The 13,545-nt window shown below is 36.8% G+C and overlaps 1 protein-coding gene across 11 annotated transcripts in view; it reads left to right on the forward strand.

Moving 5' to 3' along the window:
- Positions 1–13,545, forward strand: part of RIMKLB (ribosomal modification protein rimK like family member B) — an 81,651-nt gene that overhangs the window by 66,991 nt on the left and 1,115 nt on the right. For 8 of the 11 annotated variants that reach the window (XM_037732733.1, XM_017512324.1, XM_017512326.1 and 5 more), the window contains 3 exons: positions 2,559–7,082; positions 9,902–10,067; positions 12,482–12,626. In XM_037732733.1, coding sequence (XP_037588661.1) covers positions 2,559–3,022 — 464 coding nt within the window. In that variant the 3' untranslated portion in view covers positions 3,023–7,082; positions 9,902–10,067; positions 12,482–12,626. Of the gene's footprint in view, positions 1–2,558; positions 7,083–9,355; positions 9,433–9,901; positions 10,068–12,481; positions 12,627–13,545 lie in introns of all 11 variants that reach the window. The other 3 variants (XM_037732728.1, XM_037732729.1, XM_037732730.1) reach the window with 3 other exon arrangements.

Below are 13,545 nucleotides of genomic sequence, written 5' to 3' on the forward strand. Positions count from 1 at the left end.
ATTCAACAACAGTTCACACAGAAGACTTAACTTCACCACGTGTAGGGGATTTCTCTGTTTGGAGTTACCGTCAGATCCCACAGGTTGAGGGCTCAGTCTCCAAGACTATCCCTAACTCCCCACCTCACCCCCTTCAGACAATAGTTGCAAGTCCAGGCCTACAGAACTTCTAACCAACTGGCTTCAAGTTAGGGTTCCTGTGACCCTCTGCTTAGGTTCGATTAATTTGCTACAGTAGCTCACAGAACTCAGGGAACACTTACCTTGTGTTTCTCTGTATGTTATAAATTATATTACGGAATATACAGATGAAGAGATACATAGGGCAAGGCACGGGAGAAAGGACACGGAGGCATGCTGTGTGTTCCAGCTATCCAGAAGCTTTCTGAACCTTGTCTTTTTAGATATCCTACTGGATAGACATAATTGATAACCATGTAAAAATGTAATTCGACCAGAAGGATATGATCGAACATTAATAGACTGAGTAGAAAGACCCAGCAGGCCTGTCTGTTCAGATTCTTCTTAGCCTCTCTGTGCCGCATTCCTTCCTCCAGGGTGTAGGCAGGTCCTCATATGGAATGAAGTCTTAGGACCCACCGTCAGAAAGGCCAGGAAAGATTAGAGTACTGCTGTAGGGTAGGTGAAAGGAGGACAGGGGAAGGTTAGAGAGATTCTATTTTCTAAGGCCTGAAGTGCCCCAACATTAAACAAAAGACTGTAACAAGGGCTGTGGGAGTTACATGCCAGGAACCGTCTACAAAAACCAAAATATAATAAAGATCAGAATATCACACGTCTTCTTCCTGAAAGAAGAATAGTATTTGGGCTGAGATATAATTCTTATTTTCTAAGAGTTTAGCTTCAGTTCTGCCACCTTGAAGATTTTATTGTTGCAGTTTAATGTCCAAATCTAATCTCATTTTCTTCATTTGTAGGTAATTTATTCTTTGTAAATTTTTTATTCTCAAATTTTAGTGGAATTTTGTAGATGTATCTGTGTCTTATCAGTTTAACCTGGATTTTAAAAGTTAGCTGTTTTAGTCAGCAGCGTAAATTTTTTCCTTATAAAGTTTCTGGAAATTTTCTTCATTAATTATTGCCTCTCTGCAATCTGTTTCTCTCCTTCTTCAGGAGTATTTTTTTTTCCCGCTTCTGTTCTCCAGTTTTCTTTTTTTCTTTTTTTTTTTTTTTGGAGATGGAGTCTCATTCTGTCTCCCAGGCTGGAGTGCAGTGGCGCAATTCTCATGCCTCAGCCTCCTGTGTAGCTGGGACTGCAGGCGCGTGCCACCATGCTGGGCTAATATTTGTATTTTTTAGTAGAGATGAGGTTTCACCATGTTGGCCAGGCTGGTCTTGAACTCCTGACCTCCGGTGATCCTCATGCCTCAGCCTCCCAAATTGCTGGGATTACAGGCATAAGCCATTGCACCCAGCCCAAATTTTTTATCTTTATGATTTCACCTCACATTTTTAGCTATGCTTTACATATTACTTGATTTTCTGAGATAACCCTCAAAAGCAACTGTACTCTGAGTTTCTCTTGGGTTTTTTAGTTGAATAATCATGTTTTTGTTTTAACTTCAGAAAGTCTGTTTGTGCTGAACTTGAATCTCCTTAAAGAGCTCTTCTTTCATTAAAGTCAAAATGGATTATTATTGTTTTATTTTTACATCAGGGCTCACTCAGCTTGGGTTATTTGTAGTATTCCATATGGCCTCAGTCTTGGAAGTGCTGTGAAGTAGAATAATCTAATTCACAGGCCAGTGTTCTATAGAGGTACCTAAAAGAAGCCTTTTGTTTCCTTGACTCTTTTATTCCTCCAGCCTCAATGGTAGGGAGGATCCACCTCACCTGTCTAGCTACTTCTGGCTTTTCTGGGGTCAAACACTACAGGCAATCTCATATAATGTTGTCATCCTCACTCCTGTGGATACACAGAGCCCTTGGAGCCAAGCTCTTCTTAAAGTTCTTTGCTTTCCTATTCTTAGCTCAGAGCTTTGTGAAGCTAATCTCCAAGTGAGAAAATGAAGTCCTGCTTCCTTTCTCTTCCTTCCTTTTGGCAAGGCCAAAGACTTCTTATATCTAGCCAGCTACCTTATGACACAGAAGCCTTTTGGCTTAGGAATGCAGCTACATTGAAGTGAGGGCTATAGAGGAAGAGAGCTACGTTCAGGTCACCACCTTCCCAGATTCCACCTCATCCGTGGTCCTGTTATATATTTTTATAAATCAAAAATCAATAATACTTTTGCCATCTATAAAGTAGTTGAATTGTATTTATGCTGAACTTCCTTATACTTGATCTGTATTCTTGCAAGTAAGATAGGCTTGGAAAAAATATTGAAAAATTATTAAATCATCAATTCCTGGGAGACCGGATAGGGAGAAGATTCCTAATGAAGGAAAATCTAGACTTAGAAGTCCTAATTTTACACTAGGATAGCACCTTTGTTTTCACTATTAATTTAGAACAGAGGCTTAGCCTTGGAGGCCAACTTTAATTTTATTGAAAAGTTTATGATTTTGTTAATTTCCTGTCTTGTTTCTCTTGCCAGGTGGTGTGGGGATGATGTGCTCACTGAGTGAACAAGGGAAGCAGCTAGCTATCCAGGTGTCTAATATCCTGGGGATGGACGTGTGTGGCATTGACCTGTTGATGAAAGATGACGGCTCCTTCTGCGTCTGTGAGGCCAATGCAAATGTAGGTTTCATCGCCTTTCATAAGGCTTGTAATCTAGATGTAGCTGGTATCATAGCAGACTATGCCGCCTCCCTTCTACCCTCTGGCAGGCTCACCCGGCGTATGTCCCTGCTCTCCGTGGTGTCCACGGCCAGTGAGACTAGTGAGCCGGAGCTGGGTCCCCCAGCCAGCACTGCTGTTGACAACATCAGAGCAAGTTCCAGCTCTGTTGACAGCGACCCTGAAAGCACGGAGCGAGAGCTGCTTACCAAGCTCCCAGGGGGCCTGTTCAACATGAACCAGCTGCTAGCCAATGAAATCAAACTACTGGTGGACTGACTCCACTGGTAATTAACCAACAAAACCCTTGTAAACCTTACTTTCTTTTTTTCTTTTCTATTTTTAAAACCAACTTGCAATGCTGTTCATGGAGGATGCTCAGGAAGATGAGAGAAAATTAGTAGGATTAGTTGGAGGCAGTGGGAAATAGATGAGACCTCTGCTAATAAGATGTTACTTTCATTTACAATTCCTACAAATAGAGAGGCAGAATAGGTGGGATATAGAAAAATGTTAGGCTCTCATAGTTACCCTTTTAAATTTCTAAAAAATTTTGTATGCTCATAGGCCATGAGGAACATATACTTTTATTTTATGGTTCCTTGCTTTTGTTTTTGTACAAAAAATGATTTTGCTACAAATATCCAAGTAGCATAACTTCACATTGTGTTGCAAAATTTGTCATCAGTGAGGAAAACATCTGCCTAAATTACAGGAATTCTTGTATTATATAGCTCTGAAAATTCTGCCATTTCCTTATTAGTAGCTTTAGTTTGTAGTTTATGAAATCTTGAGGGGCTCTTTTCCTGGGATTTCTTACTTTTGTGTTTTGTTTTTTCCCCCTTAATTTGGTGGGAGGGTCAAAGTGAATATAACCTAATAAAGGCTTCTTAATGACAAAATTGGCATGTTTGCATGATGAAATGGAAATGAACAGTATTGCAATGTCCGGTATACAAAATAACATTTATTCAATGTAGATAAAATTACACTAGTTTAAAATGTGCATTGACTTGTATTTGTTAGTCTTTTATGTGCTCTGTTAATGTTGCTTTTTTTTTTTTTTAAATACATGCTAGTCTAACATTTCCTGCTCTATGCCTGCATCTTTAACAATGGCCAAAGTGAAGAAAATGCAACCTTTTTTGTTAACAAGACTTGAAATGTGTACATTTAAAGCCTTTTACTTTTTCCCTTTTTCTTTTGGTGGTTGGGCATTTAAATAAGGACAAGGAAAAATATTTTTTGGGGCAAATCAAGAGCCTATATGAGTTCTAAGTTTAAAGCTGAAGTGATTTCTAATGCCAGCGTTATATATTTGCATTTTTCACATTTTAGAGGGAGTATATATGTATGTGTGTGCACGCATGCATGTGTATGTGTTTTGCTTTTTGTTTACATCAACTAATCAAAAAGGATAATTTAGAAAATGGAGCATGATGGGAAACAGTTTTTGACTTTAAAAAACAGATGAGTTGTTTTCATAAGGAGACTCCACTGGGGTAGAGGTATTCACCTTAAAACATAGGGTGAATAGATGCTTTTTAGGCCTTTTTGTGTATATGTATGTTTGTTTTTTTCCTTTTGTTTCTAAACTGTTCATTGTATGGTTTATTCAAGGCTACATGCTTTTCTTTAATGCTTCTGGCTATGCATTTTCTCTTTTTACATACAGGAGTTGGGATTGGGGGTGAGTTGGATGTTTTTGTTTGGGGACTTATTTAGTAGTATTGAGTCTCTTATAGCCCTACTCTTAAGCCTTCAATACTGTCCACTCTTTATATTTCTTTACTTTCAGAATTTATAAAAGCCCCCAAACTGCATATAATTTGAGCCTTTAAAACATGGGTAAAACTAATCCCACTGAAGGGTTTGGATGGTATGTTAAGAAATGGAGATGCTGCAGAGCCCAACGTAATTTTTTTAAACAGCAAGTTCCATCTCCCTACAAATCCTCTGAAGCTTTTACCCAAGCCCTGTCTTGCCTCTCCAGTGCTATTTTCCATCAGATGGACCTTAAGCATAATTTCTTGGACACTACTAGAGAGACTTCGAGGCAATAATAAAAGATCAGTATTAACCACCTATAACAGAGGTTTGATCATGCTTACTGTACAGTTTTTCCCCCGTTTTAAAAAGGAATGTAATAAAATTTGTTTTTTCCATAGAATTAAATAATATTAAAATTGAGTGAAAGGTTGATTGTTGATGAATAGAATAGCACCTCTCATCTGTGCAGTGTCTCATTTCACCTCAGAGAAAAGGATACGTAAGAGGAGTTTGTCATTTAACTTAGGATATTCTAATTGCATTTAAAACAACTTATCTTGCACAGGGTAACTGGGGGACTCACATACATATATTAGTATCTCTGACTCATTAACAGAAAGAAATACTTGGTACTTCTTTCGCTGAACGACCATACTGTGGAGGATGCATACTATTTGGTATAGACAAATAAATGAGGAAGAAAGAACTGCCTAGTTAAATTATCATTCATATGTTCATGTAGAGACCATCTGGTTGCCATGTATATTATAACACATACACTTTCAATAGTTATATATCACAGGTATGTAGATTAATACATTTAAAAACAACCTCTTTATTTGATGAAAATTTCAAGTTTGTGTTGGTGGGCTAAGGCATCAGGAAAAATGTAGTAAGCCATCTTTTAACTAATACCAAATTAACCAACTATATTATAGGAAATATGTGAAATTAGTTCATTAGTTTTATTCACTATCTATTATGCATTCACATAATATTAAAACATAGCTTTAGCAACCAGTTTCTGGATTATACACTCACATGTTAGAAAGAAAAGAACAGTAGTTATCATCTTAGATTTTAAAAACATGGATATCTTCTTGAATTCCTTCAAAATTAAGGTAAAGAATAAGAGCAAATCATTCTGGAAAGAACCTAAGGAAACAGCAGCAGATATTTAGGTGAAAATTAAATTTATTTTCATAATTGTTTAATAACTTTTGTATAATCTTCATTGCTATTATGAGAGATAAATTGTATTTATCAAATATGTGTAATGATAAAATCTGAATTGTAAAATTTTTGTATATTGTTAAAATTGTAATTCTAAATTGTACTTCAAAAATAATTATTTCTGATTGTATTTATGTCACCCATGATGAAAACTGGACTATATATATACATCTAAACATATAAGTATGAACTATTCTAGTTAAAATTTTTAATAGTTTTTTTCTTTTTTGGTGCCTATAATTTCTGCTGGCTTTTCTCCAATGAACATTGAAATCTTTCTGTATGTGTTATCAATAAGAAAACTACCCTGGAACATTAGAAATACCCAACAAGAGACTTGGCTTTCATCAAGCACATTATCAGACTTTGAGAAGATATTGAAGGCATTGACTTTGAAAATCATCTCTTTTTCTCAAGAAGAAAGCAATGGAGAAGCAAATTTGCTTCATTCAGTGAATCCCCAGTTTGGGGGTTGGGGGGCTTAGAGACATTGTAAAATCAAATCTTGTGTTATATTTTTCTCCTGGCTCACTTTTTTTGAGAAGGTTTATGGGCTATTTGGCTGGTGAGACACGATCCCCTCCTAAGAAAATGTAGGTGCTCAGACAGGTAACCTCTGCTGCTACTGTTTTTATTTGTTTGTTTGTTTAATTTTATTTAAGATTTGTTTTTGTTGTACTAGGATTTTTTAAAATGTAATATATTGCAGGATTTATAACCAGGTTCACTGACTGCTTGCTTGCTTTCTTTTTCTTTCTTTTTTTTTTTTTTTTTTCCTTAAAACAAAACAAAACAAAGTTTCATTTAAAATACATTTAGGCACCTTTGGAGCTTGGATTTTGGAATGTTTCAGTAGTGGACAGAAATCTGCTGTTGGAATCTTCTAGTCTTCCAGGTTTAATTTGAAATGTTTTTAGTTTTGTTTTGAATTTTTGTGTGGCATTTTATTTCCTTTATATCAATGCCATTTTGCCATGCTGTTTTGGGGTGGCTGCCTAACTCTAGTGAAAATTCTTTCTATATTAACGAAAGTTTGGCCTTTGAAAATCCTTAATGTTTTGCATTTTTTACGTTGTTTTTAAAGAAATATTCTAACTGCTTGCACTGTTACTGTTCTTTACCAGCCTTTTCAGGAGCCAAAAAAACAAATACAAACAAACAAAAAATTACCCAGAGAAAAAACTTTCCTTCTTCCCCCTTCCTGATGATGAGTGAGAAGTATTGAGAACTTTCGGGGTCATTGCCCTTCTAAACTCCCCTTCCCCCAATAATGCAGCTGTATAATGAATGGTAAATGCACCGGTTTGGATTCAGGCACAGCCCAGCCTGCTTGCAGGTAATTTAACTCTTTCTCCTTTTTTTCCACCACTAGGCTAACTTTCTTTTTTAAAAAACTTCTCCTTTATGTACTTTAAAAAGTAACCATGGGTTTGTCATAATTCTCAATTAAAAATAAATATATCTAGCAAATAATATGATTAAAGAAGAGCTTTTGGGGTAAAGTTTGACTTGGTTACGATATACTCAGGACTTTCTTGGAATTTTGTTTAGCCATTTAGATGACTCCATTTCTTGAATATATGTCTATAATTAAATATTTCGGAGTGTGAATTTTTTGGCTTTGTTTTTGTTTCGGGTTTATTTGTTTCTTCCATTGTGCTACTCTGGCTTAAGCTTTTTCAGGGGTTGGTGTTCCGAATACACAGTGAGCTCACAGTATAAAGACATCAATTAGGAGTTGACAGGTATGGAAAACTAGAGTTTTGAAAGGTAAAATTAGGTTCTAGGTTATATATATGGTAAAAACCCAACATAGCATTCGTTTTACCTTAGTGCTTCTCTTTCTGTGACATTATAAAAGTGAAAGGGAATAATAAAGACAATACAAAACATTTTAGTTCTTTTAGGAGGAACGTGATTTCAGAACTAATCATTTTGGTGGTTCTAAGATACTAGTTCTAACAAGGAGATGTGAGCAGTTTCAGATAATCAGAAAATCATGGTTTAAACTTTCAAAATTACAGGTTTGAACAGATAGGAGGGCAGTTCTGAAGTACAAGATGGCTAAGCACATTAACCAAGGACATAAATTGTCAAGGATAGGACTATATACCTTGTCCATTTTAATAGCCTTTCTGTTAGGTAATAAACTAAACTATCCTCTCCACTGTCTTTACCCCAGCCTGCCTGCCCTTTCTTCTTTTTTCCTATCCTTTCTAAAGTTTTAGCTCTGAGCTTTTGTTATTTTGGGGTATTATCATCTTTCTAATAGGTAGAATTTTAGTGAGAGTAATCAGGACCTTTTCAACATATATTTCTGCATAATTTCATCCTGTGGCTTTAGGCGTACTATCCAAAGAGGCTGTACGTCCAGCAAGTCACTAGTTAGTGAACAGGAAGTCTTGGCTTGTAATGCTATTTCTGTAGCTGAAGGAAGACATGTGATCAGTGATTAACCTGTTCTGTGCTTCAGTTGACTCTTAGAAGGATAGTCATTCCCCTTAAGGATCTTATGACAAAGATATTTATCTGTTGAATTGGAATTGACTAACAAAGGGGTCCCAGCTGCACTCATGCAAGAATTTGTGATGTATACTTAAAAAAAAAAAAAAAAAAAGGCGGTGGGGGGGCTTATTCAGGAAAGCCTTGTTCTCTTGCTAATATGAATGACTAACACTAGAGTATACAAACTATCTGTTGTATGAGGCATGGAGAGTTTAACAACCTCCGGTCAGCTGCCTGTTTGAATACCACTGACTTGTTAGGAATGATCTTGCGTTTAGATTTTACCATATTCATACTTAGTAGGTGAGCCTTATATAGCATATATACCTGGCTGCTATTGTGGGGTTTGGGACCATGAGGGGTGGGTGAACTGTTGTTGTTTTAGGTTTCAGTCAGACAGACATCCCTGTGCCTCAGTTCCCAGAAGCACAGCAGGCCTCTAGGAGCATCCGTGGGAACGGCGCAGTCCTGACATCACCAACTCTCCTGCTCAGGCTCATCCCATATACAGAGGTCAAAGGGTGGGGTTTGAGACTGGGGGAAGGAATGAGAAAGTAGAAGCAATGTCACTGCAGTGTCACTGTTGACTAGCCTTTAGTGCTTACGTCAGTGTTTGTTTTATTTCCTGATTTTTTTAAGTTGGCAAAACTGTGCATATTTTTACCTTGATGAATGCAGTGGGAGGGTGGAACAAAAACAAGCCATTACTGCTATTTGTATTTCATTACCAGAGACTGTCCCTTAACAGCTAATAAAGAATAAATTGGGAACGTAGACCTAGATGACAAAAAGAATGGGAATAGAAATGAATCCCAGGATTTTTTTTTTTCCTTGTCCTAACAAAGTGGCAGAGCCAAAGTAGAATCCCAGGATTTTAACAAACAGAAGACATTTATGCTGTGTTAATCCCCAGTTCTACAACTGCTATTATATTTGTCATTCTGTCTCCCTTTTTCCCCTAATTCTTTTATGTATGTATAGTTTGAGGAAATGTGCATTTATGGTCAGTCCTTTTTAGAGGACTTAATGAATTTATTACTCTTTTGCAAAAAATATACCCACTGCTTATATGGGCATACAAATGCTACCCTATTTTAAATGTAGGTGGCGTATGTGTTCGTGTTTTAATGTATTCAGAGCCTTGGGCAATAAGCAGTCCAGAACATTGAAAACTCAAGCAGGTAAAGCACCTAACACCCTTAGTTTCTAGAGTTACTTTAAAAAACTTTTACATTGCTGCATCTTCCACAGTTCCTTGGGTAGTCTCAGAACTTAAAATTTGTAGGAGTTGTAGACTGCCCACTTCAAATGTTAAGTTTTGGTATTTATTCATAGATTGTAGGAGTAGGTAAACAAGGAAACAGAAAAGAAAATGGCTTCTTGAGATGGCAATTGCTGAGTGGCTAAATCTTTCCACTTCCTTTCTTTTTACTTTTTTTGTAAATTTTCCTAGCTTAGCATGAACATTAGTCATACAGTGTTTGATTTTCTGTGATTGGGATTTTTGGTTTTGATTTTTGGAGGGAAGGTCTTGGAGAAACATTAAAAAGTTGGTGTATATGCAAAAATACGAAATGTTAAACAAAATAATGTTTTCTATTTAATCTAAATAGTAAGCAATATTTTTTTCTATATACCCTTCTGCTGCAGCAGAGAATTAAACTGGTAGGTGGCAGCAGAGGAAGGAATTCTTCAGATTGATGGCTACTGACTTAAAATCTGCATAGGAGAAGAGATAGAGCATGACATACCAGCTGAAGCAAGGGGGGCAAAAATGGAAGCAGGATTAAGACTCCTGGATTTTGACTCTAAATGGGTAAGTTATCTTTAAGTAATCATGTGCTTTTCATCAGATGGCAATGTTATGTCATATGACTATGTACAATGGCGTATAATCATAAATGCCTGTAGGTTCTTGCCTGAGGTTGAATTTAACTTGACTGGTGTACTCTCATTCTTTACTTTGAATAACAACTAATAGTATATAAGATTAGGATTTTCTCCTCAGTATATTGGTATATGTGACCTTTAATTATGACAAAATTATACTGACAGTAAGTCTGATTTTTTTTTAATTTGTAAGAGAAATAAAATATGCATTGTTAATAATTTTATAAAAACAAAAGTTCTGGCCAGGCACCGCGGCTCACACCTGTAATCCTAGCACTTTGGCAGATTGAGGTGGGTGGATCACCTGAGGTCAGGGGTTCAAAACCAGCCTGCCCAACATGGCGAAACCCCATCTCTACTAAAAATACAAAAATTAGTTAGGCATGGTGGCAGGCACCTGTAATCGCAGCTTCTTGGGAGGCTGAGGCAGGAGAACATCTTGATCCCAGGAGACAGAGGTTGCAGTGAGCCAAGATCATGTCACTGTACTTCAGCCTGGTGACAAGAGAAAAACTCCATCTCAAATTAATTAAAATAAAAAATAAAAGACTTTTTTTAATGGGAGCTTTGGGAGATAACAAAAGAATATAATCAGAAAAAAAGTATTAGGGTTGGAGTGATCTCTCTTCCAGCTGGCTGTCTCTAGATCAAGACTCATTTCCTTGTCACTGTGCCATGTTCCACTCTGCCATTAATTCCCCCCTGCCCGTTCATCTTTCTCTCTTGATTATCTGGCTGGACTTTCCCCCTGTTCCTCTGTCTCTCCCTGTCTTTGTGCTTCTCCCTTACTCGAGTCTATTTGTAAGCTTCTTTCTCTCGCATTCAGTTCTGAATTTTAATTATCCAATGTTGCAGTTTTTCATCTCTGCCTGCCTGTTTTTCCTAGGAGAGTGTGTATGTCTGTCTCTTCCTCCCTCCCTCTCTCCCTCCCTCCCTCTCTCCCCACTTTTCATTTGCATTCTTTATTAGAATTTGACTAAACTTAATAGAAGAAATTAAATGATATTTGGAAGTTCTCTAGAATTAAAGAATGTAAATTTCAATTAAATTTATAATAAGATGCAGACCTGTTTATTCTCTCAACTACTTATTTAACTGTAGTATCTATTGTTTCTGGCAACCAAGCTGTGTAAGATCATTTGGACAGAAATGAAAGGCATATGGTTTTTATTCTTTATTTTATTTTTTTTTTAAGACAGGGTCTCACTCTATCACCCAAGCTGGATAGAGTGCAGTGGCATGATCTCAGTTCACTGCAACCTCCACCTCCTGCATTCAGGCGACTCTTGTGCCTCGACCTCGGATTACAGGTGCGTACCACCACACCTACTAATTTTTTCTTTTTTTTGTCATTTTAGAGGAGATGGGGTTTTGCCACATTGGCCAGGCTGGTCTTGAACTTCTGGCCTCGAGTGATCCACCTACCTCAGCCTCCCAAAGCGATGGGATTACAGGCATGAGCCACTACCTCTGGCTTATTTCGACAACTTTTAACTTCAAGTTGACGCTTGATTTTTTAAAGTCTCTAATGAAATCAGAAAATGAGCAGAGAAGTCAGTATTTTTAGAGACCTTCATATTAGAGAGTGTCAAGTTTTAGTCCTATAAATGAGGGTTAAACTGTAACTGGTATAAATCTGTTTTTAGGGCGTATATGTGACCATCTTAGAAGGTTTTTTATTCTAGTAAAGTAGCACACAGATAATTGTTTTCAACTTTTAAAGATGGTAAAAACTGTAAATCTAGAGGAAGAAATTATTAAAGAAGGGGAGTCCTGACTCCTGTTAATATCTATAATAACAGAATGAGCTACCAGCCTGCAGAGCCCTGCCATAGAAGTTAGAGTAATCTGGAAAGTTTAGTCATCTCATATAATCTTGAATTTGTACATAAGGAAACTAAAGTCCAGAGAAGTTGGTGACTTGCCCAAGATAACTGAGCCAGGCCTAGGATTCCTGTCTCCTAATTGTCAGTCCAGTGCTCTTTGCATTGTATACCATGCATCCTCAAAATCTATAGTTACTGAACATGTGCTCTGCAGTGAAGCTGCAGTGTCACAAAGAGTTCAAAGTTGTGTTTGTGCTTGTGGTTATCTAAGATAAGATGGGGAGTCTATTTAAGTAAAGGATATTAAGGCAAGTTGTAGATGGCCATTTTAGATGGTTTGTATGCAGAATTGTTTACATGTTTTGCATGTACATTTATTTGTTATATATAGCAAACATGTAATTATGAATACATCTTGATTATAGGGTTTGACACTGAAAAGGGGTATCCCTTGCTGAATTAAAAAATGATGCAAAAAGGCCTTTGTTTTACCTTTAACTTCTGGTCAAGGGAGAAGAGGAGTGGATTCCTTATGTCTAGTATACCATTAATCCTAACCTACCTTCCATTTCTATTCTGGAATATGAATCAATCTACAAGAAAGATAATCTTTTTATTCTGAAACTCCTGTTCCTTGCAGATTTTTAGGCTAGCAGTGGGTAAGTGGATCCTTAAATAAGATGATTGTGTTTACTTGTAATAACAGGATGTATAGTAACATGATGCTAGAATAACTGATACATTGTCTAAATGTGCAGCTTACTTTTAACCATGTAAAAAGAGGAGCCCTTTATTTTTAAAAATGGGCTGAATGCTGAAAAACATCATGCATATTAGTTTGGAACATAAGAACACACTGCCTCTGTTAATGTGGTCAGTGTCTAAATTTTTTAAAATAATTTTATCTTAATTTTGATTAGTGGCCAGGCATGGTAGCTCACGCCTATAAGCCCAGCACTTTGGGAGGCTGAGGTGGGCAGATCACTTGAGGCCAGAAGTTCAAGATCACCTTGGCCAACATGACAAAACCTCGACTCTACTAAAAATACAGAAATTAGCTGGGCACAGTGATGTGTGCCTGTGATCCCAGCTACTCTGCAGGCTGGAGCAGGAGAATCATTTGAGCCCAGGAAGCAGAGGTTGCAGTGAGCCAGGTTCGTGCCACTGTACTCAAGCCTAAGTGACAGAACAGTCATTTTGATTAACATATAGAAATGTTAATGTTTTAGAACTCAAAGAAAGTGATAAACTTGAGTTTTAATCTGAACCAAAAATTGTGCCTTCTGTAACTTACTGTAAAGTTAACCTAGAACACAAAGAGAGCATTTAACTTGAATTTTGTTTGTCTGGACATATTGGCACAATAATTTTATTTTGTGTGTTCTACAAGAAATTTTTTCTTTAGAGTTTTTCTCTTGGTATAGCTTTTCTGACTAAAATGAAGCACAATTGTTTGTATTATAGGGTTGCTAAGGAGTAATAGTACAGAGACATCTTCGTGATTATATTTTTAAAGTTACAAATATTCAGTGTCTGAAATTGGGTTGATTTTTTTTTTTTTAATATTTCTTTTTTTTT

This window comes from Cebus imitator, unplaced genomic scaffold (assembly GCF_001604975.1).
Source record: "Cebus imitator isolate Cc_AM_T3 unplaced genomic scaffold, Cebus_imitator-1.0 Scaffold469, whole genome shotgun sequence".
Classification (NCBI taxonomy): Eukaryota; Metazoa; Chordata; class Mammalia; order Primates; family Cebidae; genus Cebus; species Cebus imitator.